Source organism: Danio rerio, chromosome 11 (genome assembly GCF_049306965.1).
Source record: "Danio rerio strain Tuebingen ecotype United States chromosome 11, GRCz12tu, whole genome shotgun sequence".
NCBI lineage: Eukaryota > Metazoa > Chordata > Actinopteri > Cypriniformes > Danionidae > Danio > Danio rerio.
Window position 1 is genome coordinate 45,010,001 of NC_133186.1, and position 17,457 is coordinate 45,027,457.

Genomic DNA, 17,457 nt, shown 5'->3' on the forward strand with positions numbered 1-17,457 from the left:
TATATACATATACATATACATATATATATATATATATATATATATATATATATATATATATATATATATATATATATATATATATATATATATATATATATATATATATATATACATATATATATATATACAGTAAAAGTCAGAATTATTAGCCCCCCTAAATTATTAGCACCCTTGTTTATTTTTTTTCCCCAATTTTTGTTTAACCCTTTCAGGCTCAAATTAATTTTTAGAAACAGGAAAAATCTGATATTTGGGGAAAATGGCATATTTGAATCATATGGCGTAAGCCTGACTTTTTTTTTTTTAGAGAGACCTTCACATGCAAGGCGTTCTGGGATGTTGCAGATTTGCAACATTGGTTCAGTGTGGTAATTAGACACTGATGATATGAAAAATATTTTTTTTACGTACAACTTTTCAAACAATGTAACAAATTGCTTTTTTTAGTGGCAGAACAACAACAAAAACAATATGGGATCCAAATCCAATATCTCAGATCCTCATTGAGTAGGTCATGTTTCCAAGTCACTTTGTCATGTGGTACTCCAAGAAACTTTTTTTTTTTGTGTGTGTCATCTGGTGAGCAAGTAGGGAAACTGTTTGTTGCAAATGGACAACCAAGTCCTGCAGTGGTACTTCTGAGTAAAAAAACTGATAAAATATGTATCTGGAGTAATAAAGTAGTTAATTTTTAACTGTTGCAAATCTGCAACGCCTGCCTTGAAAGGGTTAATGGAGGGAAGATTGTTTCAGCACATTTCTAAGCGTAATAGTTTTAAAAACCTATTTGTAATAACTGATTTATTTTATCTTTGTCATGATGACAGTAAATAATATTTTACTTGATATTCTTCAAGACACTTCTATACAGCTTAAAGTGACATTTAAAGGCTTAACTAGGTTAATAAGGTGAACTAGGCAGGTTAGGGTAATTAGGCAAGTTATTCTATATCAATGGTTTGTTCTGTAGACTATCGAAGAAAAATTTGCTTAAAGGGGCTAATAATATTGTCCCAAAAATAGTTTTTAAAAAATTCTAAACTGCTTTTATTCTAGCCGAAATAAAACAAATTATCAGACATACTGTCAAAATTTCCTGGCTCTGTCAAACATCATTTGGGAAATATTTAAAAAGAAAAAAAAATTAAAAGGGGGCTAATAATTCTGACTTCAACTGTATATGTATGTGTGTATGTATATATATATATATATATATATGTATGTATATATATATATATATATATATATATATATATATATATATATATATATATATATATATATATATATATGCACACACACAGTGTTTCTTCTAGGGTTTTTACAGCTGTGGCGGCAGGTCTTTTTTTTTTTACACAGATCTCCCAAACTACCTGTGTGTGAATGAGTGTGTATGCTTGTTTCCCATGGCAGGGCATCCGCTGTGTAAAACATATACTGGAGTATTTGGTGGTTCATTCTGCTGTGTAAATCATAGACTATGCTAAAAGAGAATGAATTAATGCATAGTCAATGAATGAAAACAATGACCACTGTAGAGTTTCTGTACCTGAATGCTGTTTGACACTTTGGAAAACCATGAAGCTCTGTTTATTTGACTTTTTTCATTGCTCTGTTGTAATTTTTATGCTTGCAATGTTTTTTTTATTATTTTTGTACACGATTTACATCCTTACTAAATCCCCTCGATCAGTCTAAATGAATGATTTCTTTCTGCACTGCAAAAAATGCTTTTCTTACTTAGATTTTTGTCTTGTTTCTAGTCCAAATATCTACAAATTTTTAAATCAAGAAGCTTTTTCTAGACAAGCAAAACATATTGTCTTGTTTTAAGAAATAATATATAAGGAAAAAGTGAGTTTTTCCTTAAATCAAGAAAAATAATCTGCCAATGGGGTAAGCAAATAATCTTGTTTTTCGATTTGTGTGTAAGATTATTTTGCTTACCCCATTGGCAATATATGAGGAAACATCACGATGCTGTTATTAGTGTTTTTATCTGAATTATCCATAGTGATGTATGATATTGCGCTCATATAAATTCTGAAAAAGTATTACCATAAACCATGAGTCTCAAACTCGATTCCTGGAGCGCCGCAGCTCTGCATTGTTTAGCTTTACTCACCTCCAACTCACAGCTGCTTAATGATCTCTAGTAGTCTTGAATAACTTGATTTGCTGGATCAGCTGTGTTTGATCAGATTTGAAGCAAAACTGCAGAGCTGCGGCCCTCCAGGAATCCAGTTTAAGACTCATGACATAAACAGTGTATTTTACAGCATCACGAATAAATGAAAGAGCATAATATGACACGATAGACTTTTTATTTTGTCCGTACAATAAATGTCATCATATTGCACAGCTTTATGGAATAGTGTGTCTGTCTGTGTGTCCATCTGTGTCTGTATGTCTGTCTGTATCTGTGCGTCTCTCTGTGTGTGTGTATGTGTGTGTGTGTGTGTGTGTGCGCGCAGCAGAAAAACCCGGGGATGTCCCTTGCTTCCTTCTGCCAGGGCGCTCTTGAACTTGGTAATGCGATCTTTGGTCTGCAGAGCGGGACAATGCGGCCTGTTGTTTGCTGGAGGTTAATCCTTTTGACTGGGGCAGGACTTGACACGGCTCAGGTGTATATTAAAGAAACTCAAAGAAGAAAGCTTTGGGTGTGGGGCCTTTCCCCATGAGCTCAGCTTAAAGGGATAGCTCACATTAAAAATCATTAAACGGATGATTTTCTCACCCTCATGTGGTCTCAGAGATGTTTCATAAGATTCAAGAGGTGCTCTTTTTCATGCAAGGAAGTTCATTGTGGTCATTTTAAAGAGATAGTTCACCCAAATATGTAATTTCTGTATTATTTACTTAACCTCCACTTATTCCAGGGTATCTGTGGGAACTTAATAAGTCTTAAAACATCTTAAATTTCAAAAACAACATTTAAGACCCTAAAAAGTCTTAAATTGGCTTAAATATTGTGCTGTAGGTCATTTTAAATAGGTATTAATTTCCCTATGTTTATGTTTAACATTTATTTATTAACTCTGTTTACTATGGTTAATTATCTTCTTTACAGTATCATTTGATGGGTTTTTTAAGGTTTTAACTGGGCCATTAATAAAAAGTAATAGAGTAAAAATGTATGATTTGCATGCATTTAATGGCTGTGACTGTGTGAGAATTTCAGAAGAGCTTAAAGCATTATTAAGGCACAAAAACTGTATAATTTGTCACTTTAATTAAGGTTAATTTGATAGAACTACTAATATGATGAAGACTAAAGTGTTATTTTACATTTTTTATGCAAATTCTTTACTCAAATGCTATTAATACTGTACAGCGCTGTTTAATTATCTTTTCTCAGATGTATTTATCAATGCTTGAAATTTGTATTTTTTTTAAGTGCAAATGATCCAGACCCCTGCACGTTCATCTCAATCAACCTAAAATAAGGAATTCTTTCCAAATTAAATTGTATTTATACTATTATTTATATTTGTATTTATACAATTCGCGAGAAAAACGAAATATCGCTATGTCAGATTTTTCCAATATCATCGCTGACTACGATTACATGGACATCAGTAATCGAATTATTTGCTTTAATCTAATTAAGAGAATTATAAGATTAAGGTGTTTACATGAGTGTTACTTTCATGATCCCGTTTTACATACTCTAGCACACAATTCGATTAACGTCATTGCGTCACCGCGCTATCCGCATTTCCTCTGGAGTTTCATGCAATATCGGGTGTTTCATTTTTAATTTGTCGACTGTAACTGCAGTTCGGCACTTTCACTTTCATTCACGAAAATTTCATGCATGCCCTCCGTGACAAACGAGATATTGGATGCAATGAACTGCTGGAAGAGTGTTGTTTCAATGGAAGTTCATACCGAATGCTGAATGGAAGGAAAAAACCTCCACATTTCACGATGCAGGTGTCTGTGGTCTAGGTGCAGAGAGTGTAAAACAGCCGTGCATGCGTGCTTGCGTGTGTGTGTGTGGACTATCCTGTTACAAAATGCAGCGAAAAGTCCTACATGACGGTAATAATTCGATTAAGGTGTTTACATGTCTGTGCTGCACTTCAATAATTGGACTAAAATCGGCATACTCAACGCTTTAATTTGATTTCTCTTCAGTTTGATTATGACCTTAATCTGATTAAAATAATAAAAAATATCTGTTTACATGTTTAACTCTTAATCCGAGTATTGTCTTAATCACATTAAAATCGAATTATTGGTGTCCATGTAAACGTGGTCAATGACCCAAAAAGTTTTTTAAGTGCTAACTAAATTTATTTGAATTGGGACAACATAGATGAATTGCATTGAACCCTGCATTTTTTTACAGCAAAGTTGCTTCAACCTGCCTAATCCATTAACTAATATTAATGATGTTAATCATTAATTACGGCCCTGTTTACACTAATGCATTTTAGTTTTAAAATGTATACGTTTTGCTACGGTTACGTCGTCCATCCACACTATGCCAGAGTTTTCGAGCGCCGAAAATGAAGCTTTTTGAAAAACACTGAAGAGGCAGTTTGGGGGAATTCTGAGACATCTGAAAGCGGAGGAGATTGATTGGGGCGTTTTCTCAATATTAGTGCACTGTTCAGACCCCACTGTGTTAAACTCTCCCACTCTATTTTTTTCTTTTGTTATTAATTCTGGAGGACAAACTTGCAAATAACACAGTTTTCTCCAGTCTACCTCCGATAGGAGCACCTCCAATTCACCTCTGTTCAAAGTTTCTCTTCTTGCTTGCTTTTGCCATTGCTTTTTCGTTTGGTTTTGCCAAAGTAGAGGCAGGGAGGGGTTTGCACTCGTGGACGTGCGCTCAGTTTCACTTTAATTCAGATGTACAAAGAGAATATGCGTGGGATTCCGCGTACGCAGTGTTTCATACATCTGAATATTTTTCTGCGTGCGCACATTCACAGCTTTGTCTGTACGCATGTTTTGGTATGAATTTGACGCAAGTCTTCGTACATGAGGCCGAAGATGACTTAAATATCACGTTTAACAAATATAGTGATTAGGGTTGTAACGGTATGAATTTTTTACGGTATGATAATCGTCTAAAACAATACCACGGTTAGACGGTTTTGCGGTATACGGTATGTTACAAATGTTACAAAATAATAGAACAGTGAAGCAAATTTGACTTTTTCCAAATAATATATTTTCAGTTACTATAAACAACACCACTTACAATGAACAAATAAAAAAATAAGAAAATAATAAATAATGTGTCAAAGTCCAAATAAAGTCCAAATAAACATGGTGCAAATCCTCAGTAAAAAAATAGATATAAATATTTACTATACTATAAATAGTTACATAACGAAACTAGATTCAATATGGAACATCCTTAGGTTTTATGTGCCAGCATGGATATGGTTGTCTATCGATATGGATTTGGATGTGGATGTCTGCAATGCAGACAAACAGCTGCACCTTCATTTGCGTCTTTTGAAAACAGCAAGAGCAGCAGTTCGTCTTTGCTGTGTCACTGTTTTGTCATGTTTCTGTGCTGCTGTGCATGCAAAAGTACTTAGTATGAGAATTATTTCATGCAAAACTTTTTTTTTTGCGTTTTATTTAGCCGCGCATAAATGTATGCCTATCTCTCATTCCGTGTTGTTCAAAAAGCTCATTGTTGGTCCACAAACAAAAGCGAAACCTATGCTTATTGGTTGTGATATAGCGAGTTTGAACCAATCTGGGCATGGAGGAGGGACAATGCATCAATGTATCATGTCTGGTTTGTCCGGAGACACAGTGACGAGCGTTTCTTTGTCAAATCAGCGTTGTCAAATTTTGATGACGTAACCGCACTGATTCCGGAGCCTCTGAAAGTCCACAAATGTTATGTGATACAGCACTGGAAAGCTGGGAATCTCTTCTTTATGCCAATCTTTGAATTGTATGAATTGGATCAGCGGATCAAAAGTTATTAAACATTTAAGAGCAATACTTATTTTTCTCGGTCTCGGTCTTTAAGGGTTAAAATCGTTGATATGCAATTGTTCATGGTATGATAATCGTGCACGTTCAAATCGTGGTAGACCGTCATACCAGTATATTGTTACAACCCTAATAGTGATATTAGATCCAGGAGTAGATCCTCGATGAACGCGCACAGCTCTCATCGCTGCATTGCATGCCAGAGTGTGTTTGTGTGGTCAAAAGATGTGTGTTTCCAGCAGTATAGTGTTGATGAAGAGTTGTTCAGAAGCACTGGGTGAAGAATGCAGATCGTTTTCATTCTGAATAGCCGTTTTAAAACTAAAACGTATTCCTGTAAAGGGGCCCAAAGCAAGCATCTTCAAGTGACCAGTAAAAGCGAGTGCACAACCAGTTCCACCACTTTTTTTTTTCCACCTTGGTCGGAGTGTTTGAAGGTTGTGTGATGGGCCGGCTCTCTCTTGATGCTATCTGTAGGCTAGCAGAGGTGTGGAGTTACACCCTGCACAAAGATGGATCTCTCTCTCCGACTGTTGCCCTCCGCCGTAACCCGAACCACAGGGAATGTGTGCTGTGCGGGAGCCTTTTCTTCTGCCCCCTTTCCCTCTGCAACTGATAAGACACAAATCTAATTAAAAGGGAGGCTGGCTGGCACACTTTGAAGGGCACAGGAACGCCGGGCTGGCACACATGCTCCTGTCCTCTTTCTGCAGGGTGCTAATAAAAAAATAAATAAGAGAAACAAGGATGCTTTAAAAGTTCCATGCCGTTTCCAGAGCTGAACGTTTATGGCGGGATTCAAAGCAGGTTTTTACGGGAAACTCTGTGCACATCCCACACATCTGTGCAGAGTCTGAAATTACACCTCCCATTTTTACCGTAAAGCTGGCGTTGGTGTTTCATTATGAGAAGAACTCACTTGTTCATTGGAAAATGCACGAACTAGTTTCTAAACATAAGATGCAATCATGAGCTCATTAACTAATTTAATTGCTCTAATTTGCATATTTGGTGCATCATGCTAATAAACTGTATAAACTATGCAGAAATGGGTTTTAAAAATGATATGCAAAGGTCTGACCATGAGCTTATTAACACATGATTGCGCTCATTTACATATTCAGTACATCATTCTGATGAACTATATTGACTGTGCATTTATGGTTATTAAAGAATAGATGCAAACATGCAATCATGAGCTCATAAACATATGCATGTGCTTATTTACATATTCAGTGCATCATCCTGATGAACTGTATAAACTGTGCAAAAATGTTATTAAAATTAGAGGCAAAGATACAACTATGAGCTCATTACCATATGATTGCACTCATTTACATATTCAGTGCATCATTCTTAGGAACTGTATAAACTGTGCAGAAATGGTTATTAAAAATGAGATGCAAAGATGCAATCATGAGCTTATTAACATATAAGTGATCTCATTTGCATATTCAGTGCATAATTTTGATAAACCGTATAAACTGTGCATATATGGGTATTAAAATTAGATGCAAACATGCAACCATAAGCTCATTAACATATGATTGCTCTCATTTACATATTCAGTGAATCCTCCTGATGAACTGTATAAACTGTGCATATATGGTTATAAAAAATTTGATGCAAACATGCACTCATGAGCTCATTAACATATGATTGTTCTAATTTGCATATTTGGTGCATCATGCTAATAAACTGTATAGACTATGCAGAAATGGTTATTAAAAATGATATGCAAAGGTCTGACCATGAGCTTATTAACACATGATTGCGCTCATTTACATGTTCAGTGCATCATTCTGATGAACTATATTGACTGTGCATATATGGTTATTAAAGAATAGATGCAAAGATGCAATCATGAGCTCATAAACATATGCATGTGCTTATTTACATATTCAGTGCACCATCCTGATGAAATGTATAAACTGTGCAAAAATGTTATTAAAATTAGATGCAAAGATACAACTATGAGCTCATTAACATATGATTGCACTTGTTTACATATTCAGTGCATCATTCTTAGGGACTGTATAAGCTGTGCAAAAATGTTATCAAAAATGAGATGCAAAGATGCAATCATGAGCTTATTAACATATGATTGATCTCATTTGCATATTTAGTGCATAATTTTGATAAACCGTATAAACTGTGCATATATGGTTATTAACAATTAGATGCAAACATGCACTCATGAGCTCATTAACATATGATTGCTCTAATTTGCATATTTGGTGCATCATGCTAATAAACTGCATAAACTATGCAGAAATGGTTATTAAAAATTATATGCAAAGGTCTGACCATGAGCTTATTAACACATGATTGCGCTCATTTACATATTCAGTGCATCATTCTGATGAACTATATTGACTATGCATATATGGTTATTAAAGAATAGATGCAAACATGCACTCGTGAGCTCATAAACATGTGCATGTGCTTATTTACATATTCAGTGCATCATCCTGATGAACTGTATAAACTGTGCAAAAGTGTTGTTAAATTAGATGCAAAGATACAACTATGAGCTCATTAACATATGATTGCACTCGTTTACATATTCAGTGCATCATTCTTAGGAACTGTATAAGCTGTGCAAAAATGTTATCAAAAATGATATGCAAACATGCAATCATGAGCTTATTAACATGATTGTGCTAATTTACATATTCAGTACATCATTCTTAGGAACTTTATAAACTGTGAAAAAATTGTTATTAAAAATGAGCGGCAAAGATGCAATCATGAGCTTATTAACATATAATTGATCTCATTTGCATATTCAATGCATAATTTTGATAAACCGTATAAACTGTGCATATATGGTTATTAAAAATTAGATGCAAACATGCAACCATAAGCTCATTAACATATGATTGCTCTCATTTACATATTCAGTGCATCATACCGATGAATTAAATAAATTGCAGTAATGATTATTAGAAGTGATATGTAAACATGCACTCAAGGGCGTATTAACATATGATTGCGCTCATTTGCATATTTAGTGAATCATCCTGATGAACTGTATAAACTGTGCATATATGGTTATAAAAATTAGATGCAAACATGCACTCATGAACTCATTAACATATGATTGCTCTCATGTTTACATATTCAGTACATCATCCTGGTGAACTGCATAAACTGTGCATAAATGATTATTAAAAATTTGAGGCACTTGTGAGCTCATTAACAGATGATTGCTCTCATTTACATATTCAGTGCATCATCCTGATGAACAAACTGTGCAAACATTTTTATTAAAAGTGAGATGCAAACATGCGCTAATAAGCTTATGAAAATATGATTGTGCTCTTCAGGATGATTCACTAAATATGCAAATAAGCACAATCATATTTTAATGAACTCCTGATTGCATGTTTGTGTCTAATTTTTAATAATTATTTATGCACAGTTTATACAGTTCATCAGGATGATGCACTTAATATGCAAATGAGAGCAATCATATGTTAATGAGCTCATGGTTTCATCTTTGCATCTACTTTTTAATAACCATTTCTGCACAGTTCATCGGGAAGATAAATATGCAAGTGAGAGCAATCATATGTTAATGAACCCTAGAACACGTGCTTGGATAACATTTTAATAACATTTATGGATAGTTTATACAGTTCATCAGGATGATGCACTAAATATGCAAATGAACTGTATAAAGTTCATTAACATATGATTGCGCTCGTTTGCATATTCAGTGCATCATCCTTGCAAACTATAAATTGTGCAAAAATATTATTAAAATGAAATGCAAACATGCACTCATGAGCTCATTAACATATGATTGCGCTCATTTACATATTTATTATATATCATCCTTACTTTTATTATTATAACCTTATTATTACATTCTGAATAAACTCCAAATAACATACAAAAGAAATGTTTTTAGTATTTGGTGCGTTCTAGATGCATTTATGCCACAATACAACAATGACTTGTTTATTGTTGCACTTTTAAAACATCTGCATTACTATGTATTGATTTAAATTAATGAATGCTTTTCTGTCTGTCTGTTCTGCTAGGTATTGAACATGTGAAGGGATTCAGAGTGTATCTGGAGGACAAAAACCCAGAGCGGAAACAATGCCAACACTTGATCCTGAAGGATCCGCGACAGCTTAACTTCTCTTACAAAACCATCGTAAGTCTTTAGTGCTATTTAAGTTTATTTTTATAGTGCTTTTTACTATATTTATTGTTTCAAAGCAGCTTTACAAAAGGTGCACAATATTGCATTATAATCAAAGTAAGAAAAGGGAAGGTTATTAGTTACCATAACTTTATTAGTTACTTTAAATAGTAACTTACAGCTTTTAACAGTGAAAGTTATTATATATAAACATAGTCAACCTTTAGTTATATAGTGTATAGGTGATGTTCATGTGTACATGTTCAATGAAGTGTATTAAGTGTGTGTGTTGTTCTCAAAGTCTTAGTGTGTGGGTTTGTTTCCAGCACAACAGAATCTGGAGCAACATGGTTTACATCAGACGTATAATGTAGTGGAAAATGGATTGTTATGCTCATATTCATCGGTTTGGCAACCTTTTGCATTTTTTGTCTCTAACAGAGGATGAGCTCACAGCCCTTCTCAAGTCTCGCCTTCGAGACCGATTACATGGTCAGAATTGTGCCGTTTCCAACTTTCTTGAACGACAGCTTCTTTCCGCCATCTTTTCTGCGCACTAACAGTGAGTTTCAAATTTAAGTGTGTCATTAAATATTTTATATTATTTAAAATTTTTTATTTTTTATTTATTATTGACTAATTTTGAATCTTTGTAAATAATAATGAAAAAAAATTATATATATATATATATATATATATATATATATATATATATATATATAAATTAAATATATAAATGATTATATAAATATTTATAAAAATCAAAAACAAGATATGCCATTATAATTATTTATAATAATTATATTCATCATTTATTTTCATTCATAATGATAAAACTAAATAAAATAATAATTTATTGCATATTTTATCATTATTTATAATAAATTGTACTTATTTTGTTTTTAATTTGTGTAATAGATATTATTTTGTGATATATTTTTTATGAATGTAATTAAAATAATTAAATTATGGTGCTATACATTAAGGAACCTTTTATAATAATTTGTTATTGGATTAAGCATTTATGCATAAAATTAATACAGCTATTTTTCAGAATATTAATTGATATAATTAACCCAAAATAATAAATAATAATAAATTTATAGTCATTCATTAAAAAAATTATATTTACATATATTCTAGCACACTGCACATTTTATTTTTAGAATTTATATATTTTTATTATTTATAATACTATTTTGTAAATACATACATATATATATATAATGATAAAATATGCAGTTTTGTGTATTTGATTTGTTTTGATAATTTTATTACACACACACACACACACACACACACACACACACACACACACACATACATATACATATATATATATATATATATATATATATATATATATATATATATATATATATATATAATAAAATTATCAAAACAAATCAAATACACAAAACTGCATATTTTATCATTATAATTGTGAAGTTGTATTTAATATTTATTTTTAAATATATATATTTTTTGTATTTAATATTTATTTTTCTTAATAATAAGAATGTTTGTTAAAGTACTATTTTGTAAAATATTTGTATTTTTAAATGTAATTAAAATAATTATTTAAATATGATGCTATACACAGGGAGATTTTATAATAGTTTGTAAATGGATTTAACATTCAAGCGTTTAAAAAAAACCAAAAAAAAAAAAAAAAAAAATATATATATATATATATATATATATAATATAATATAATATAATTTCCAAATAAATATATATAAATTAAAACATTATATTTACATATGCTTTAGCACCCAAAATAGCACATTATATTTTTATAGTTTCTAAATTTGTATTTTTAATAATACTAATTTAAATATTTATAAATATTAATATGATGTTATGTACATATTTAATTTACAAAAAATTCTGGTATCTAAAATAATAGAATGTTTTTTTTTAATCAGCTTTATTGTCATCTAATATAATAAATCATATAACTAAAACAATAAGTAATTATTTTCTTCATTGTTCCTGCTTTCTCACAGGTTGTGAAGTCCTTCTTGGCCCAGATAACCTCGTCTGCAAACCATGTGAGTGCTTTAAAGAAAGGAAAAAAGAGACTTCAAACCCAATTCATCTGTTTTTGTTAGACAGGCATGGAAACAGAGGGATCTGAACTCACCAACCGTATTCTTTCTTCTCATCTCTTCCTTCACTGACAGTCTGGAAGCCCAAGATGCTGAACGTTTCTCAGCTGGGATCTAATTTGCATGTTGTGTTTGACCACGCCCCCTCCACCTTTGGCTTCTCCATTTACTACCTGTACTACAAACTCAGACAGGAGGGACCGTTCAGACTCAAGCGCTGCAAACCTGTGAGTACATTATACACTTCAGGCATATTTATTTTTACACACACACACACACACACACACACACACACACACACACACACACACACACACACACAGAAAGAGCGCGAGAGAGAGCTGTAAGTGAGATGTTCTCTCTCTCTCTCTCAGTGGTGTGTAATGTTTCTCTCAGACAGCTGGAATGATGTATAGTGTTGTCCCGCAGCTCTTGGTGTGCCGCAGGGAGATGTACGTGACCTCTGCTGTTTTCCACGCTTTGTGCTAGAAGCGGAAATGTGCCGTCTAGAGTGTTTTCACAGCAGCTCTTCGTCACTTAGACACTGAACTGAGACTCTGAAGACGATCAGTCTTTCGCTTTGGCTCCGGACACAAACAATCCTAAAGAGGGAGTTCAGCCAAAGAGAAGAATTCTGCCATTATTCTGGCTTGTCATTTCGGATGCATTCGACTTGTTCATTCTGCTCTTTTCTATACTTAGAAAACTCTAATATTATACAGGGCAACTCTATATATCTTTTCACTTGTGCTGTTTAATGGTGAAAAGATTTTCTTCAGCACATTTCTAATCATAATAGTTTTAATAACTCATTTCCATTAACTCATTTATTCTATCTTTGCCATGATGACAGCACATAATATCTGACTAGATATTCTTTAAAACACTAGTATTCAGCTTAAAGTGACATTTAAAGGTTTAACAAGATTAATTAGGTTAATTAGGCTAGTTATTATATATAGTTATTATAAAATATTTCTGAAGGGGGCTATAATAATAATGTTACAAAAAATCAAATCTACTTTCAGTAAAACTTTCAGTAAAATAATATATATATATATATATATATATATATATATATATATATATATATATATATATATATATATATATTAAATTTGTGTGTATATAATATATAAAGAATATATAAATATATTCTATATAATATATATTATAAATATTAAATATATAATATATAAATCTCAATATAATTTTAATTTTATGTATTATATAATAATTGAAAAATAATAAAAAAAATTCACAGGGGGGCTAATAATTTTGCCTTCAACTGTTTATATAATATATTGAGTTTCTGTGAGGCTTAAATTTAATTAAGGTTAGCTTTAATAGTCTTTTAAAGCAGTATGTCTGGTGGAATTTAAATACAATGATGATGATGATGATGATGATATTAATAAAAATAACAACAACAACAATGACAACAAAAACAACTACAATAATAATGATAATAATAATAATAGCGACAATAACAACCGTGATTGCAATAACCTCAATAATAATTTTAATAACAACAACAACCAAAATATCGACAATAACAACAATAATAGCAATAACCTCAATAATAATAACAACAACAACAATTAATACTAATAATAATACAATAACAATAATCTCAATAATAATAGCAATAACATTATAACAATAATCTTAATAATACCAATAATTAAAAAAACTATTAAAATAATAATAATAATAATAATACTAACAATGATACGACTACTACTACTACTAATAATAATAATAATAACAACAAGAACAACAACTAATAATAATAATAATACAATAACAATGTAACAGTAATTTAAATAATAATATCAATAACAATAAAACAATGATCTCAATAATAATAATAATAATAATAATAAATACAACAATAATTTTAACAACAACAATAATAATAATAATAATAACAACAGCAAAAACAACAATAACTAATAATAATCTTAAAAATAACATTATAACAATAGTGTCAATAATAATAATAATAATAATAATTACAACAATAATTACATTAATAATACTCACAATAGTAATAACAACAATAAAAACAAAATAATTTTAATAATAATAATAAAAGCAACAATAACAACAATAATAGCAATAACCTCAATAATAATAATAATTACAACAACTAATAATAATAACAATAACAGTAATGACAATAATGATAATAATAATTACAAAAACAACATTTAAAAACAACAATCACCTCAATAATAATAATAACAACAATAATAACAACAACAAAAATAGTGACAAGAACAACAATAATAGCAATAACCTCAATAATAACAACAACAACAACTAATAATAATAATAATGCAATAACAATATAATAATTATCTCAACAATAATAGCAATAACAATATAACAATGATATCAGTAATAATAATTATAATAGTAATAATAATTACAACAATAATTAAAATAATAATAATAATAAAACCAATAATAATAATATTAATAATAACAACAATAATAACAACAGCAACAATAATAGCTGCAATAACAACAATAATAGCCTCTAATAATAATAACAACTAATAATAATAGTGCAATAACAATATAACAATAATCTCAATAATAATAATAATTACAACAATAAATAACATAACAATACTACTACCACTACTACTAAGTACTACTACTACTACTACTACTACTACTAATAATAAAATTTTAAAATTCCATGATTTGTCAAATCAAGCATGTAAACTCGCACTCTCGTGTTTACTGATGCTGTATGTGTGAACGCAGGTCTGTAAAGCCCTCAGTTTCATCAGCTGTGTTCATGATGAGCTCAGAAACTGATGTAGTATTAGTGATCTCAGGCAAACATACAGAGCGTCTGAACTCTGGAATCCCCCGTCAGTAACGTCACTCACCTCACATTTCAGCTCTTTTCTATTATCACTACAAAAACAATGGCGAGCGGCAGATACAGATACCCACAGATATGAGCTCTGCAGCAGGACAATGCTTCACAGCCTTTAACAGGAACATTATGAGCAGAATATTGTTCAAAAGAATCAGCTCATGTTCCAAAATCACACAGAAATAATACGCCTCATGCAGATGCTGGAATAATGAAACCATAAAACCTTTTTGGAGCGTAAGTAGACTTAATTATTTTTACTATTAATCATAATACTAACTTTATAGTAGTTTTTAGTAATGCTACTACCGTTATTACAAATAAAGAAACTATATTACTAATAGTAATATTAATAGGATATCTGTTTACTATTTGTTATTAAAATATGAATTATATTTTAATTATTTATTTTAAATATATTTAAATAAGTAAATATTAGTAGTAGTAATAATAATGTTGTTTTTATATTTATTATTATTTATACTACTATTAATAATAATTATTATAATAGTGATATTTGATAGTTTTGCTGTTAATTTTACTTTTTACTGTCACTATAATTTTATCTGTTGTTTTTTATTTCATTGTATTCAATTATTATTATTTTATTAATAATATTTATATTATTATTATTATTATATTTTTAAAATTATAATATGTTATTATTATTATACTACCTAATTATTATTAGTAGTAGTAGTAATAGTAGTAATTATTAATTAGCATATAAAAATAATAGCATATAAAAATAATAATAATTTAATTAGCATATAATAATAATATTATAATACATTTAAACATTAAAAAAGTTCCAGATGTATTTATTTATTAATAAAAAAACTACAAACAAGTTGCTATTTGTTAGCAAATTACTTTTGTGAAATGTCCCAGATATTCTATACACGCCGTTGAATCCATTTTATTTTCATTGCACTTAACATTGCATACAGTTTTACATTAAAATGCATGACACATTGTAAGTAACTTTTTTTTTTTGTTATTGCAGGAGCAAAACGGCCCCAAAACTACTTGTGTTTTACAAGATGTCACTCCAGGAACGTATGCAATCGAGGTGAGAGCGTCATTCATAACATATGCTATAAAAATGATCCTCATTTACAAAATTAAAACAAAGTACAACAAATGGACATTTTGCTCTTGCAGCTTCGTGATGACAGCAACAACACCAGAAGACAGACACAGTATCACGTCAGCCAAGGTAAACAACACTAAACTCTCAGAATAATGAAAAAAGATGCAATAACTAAAGTGTTTCTGTGATGATTTCGACATTAAATGTTTTTTTGTACAGATAACACTTGGTTTTAGGTAGTTTTCATTATAGCTCATCTTTCACACCATAGTTCAGTTTACTACAAGTAATGTAAAACAAGCAGGATAGGAGTTCATTTTTATCTGTGTAAGCTAAATTAGATGTTTTATCTATTCATCTATTTTGTATTTGTTTTGTTTGTTTGTTTGGTTTAAAAAAAAACATGCAATAAAATGTATAACAAAGATCTCGTTAAACATCAAGAGCATCAGTTTATTAAATACTGTGTTATTAAATATTTCAAGCTCATTTTAATTCTCAAAAGACATGTACATGGACTTTATTCAGTACAAGTGTGCATCTGTCTGTTGATTTGGATTTTGGATGTATTTGAGTGTGTTCCTGATGTTAGAAATACTGGAATCCTAAATACTGATTTATTACAATAAATATAAGGAGAGGTCACAACAGTTGTGATTAAATTTTATTTAGATAATCTGCATTCCATGCATAATAAATTCCAAGCATGGTAACTCTGTTCTCTCAGCGCCCCCTGCTGGAAGAGAGTCACACACACATGCATGTTTCCACACAACTCCTTCATGTTTATTGCGACTTCCTGATGCCTCCTATAAGTCGCTCGAGAGGCAGTGAGGGTCCTTTATATTTGTGACGCGCTGGTGGCTTTAGACAGAGACACTGAGCCCAAGATGTTATATGGAAAACTTTATGTAACTTGAAGCATGAAAAAACAATACAGCAATTTGTGTCTTTGAATACCTGTTTTGTATGGTGCCGATTATTGCATTGGTGTGATGATTGTTGCGTGTGCCGTTGTGATACAGTTTTGCGTTGCTTGGTTTGCGCTGCTGTTTGCGGTCAACAAAAAATATGGCTACCCCACTCTCCTTCTCTCCCCCACCTGTGTGATTGTGCACGCGCTTTATATGTTCGAGCAGGTGCCAGTTATGCCCACGTGACCAAAACATAAAACGTCACTGTGAAACCCAAACCAATCAGTATACAAATAAACATTATAATTAAA

General features: G+C 30.9%; 1 protein-coding gene across 3 annotated transcripts in view; it reads left to right on the top strand.

The window, feature by feature from the left end:
* il17rd (interleukin 17 receptor D) overlaps window positions 1-17,457 on the top strand; it is an 84,099-nt gene that overhangs the window by 57,654 nt on the left and 8,988 nt on the right. For all 3 annotated transcript variants that reach the window (XR_012386681.1, NM_153660.3, NM_001328553.2), the window contains 6 exon segments: window positions 10,026-10,144; window positions 10,574-10,694; window positions 12,142-12,186; window positions 12,319-12,470; window positions 16,146-16,211; window positions 16,304-16,358. Coding sequence is in view for 2 of the 3 variants with exons in the window: in NM_153660.3 (NP_705946.3) it covers window positions 10,026-10,144; window positions 10,574-10,694; window positions 12,142-12,186; window positions 12,319-12,470; window positions 16,146-16,211; window positions 16,304-16,358 (558 nt within the window). In the remaining variant the exon portion in view is untranslated.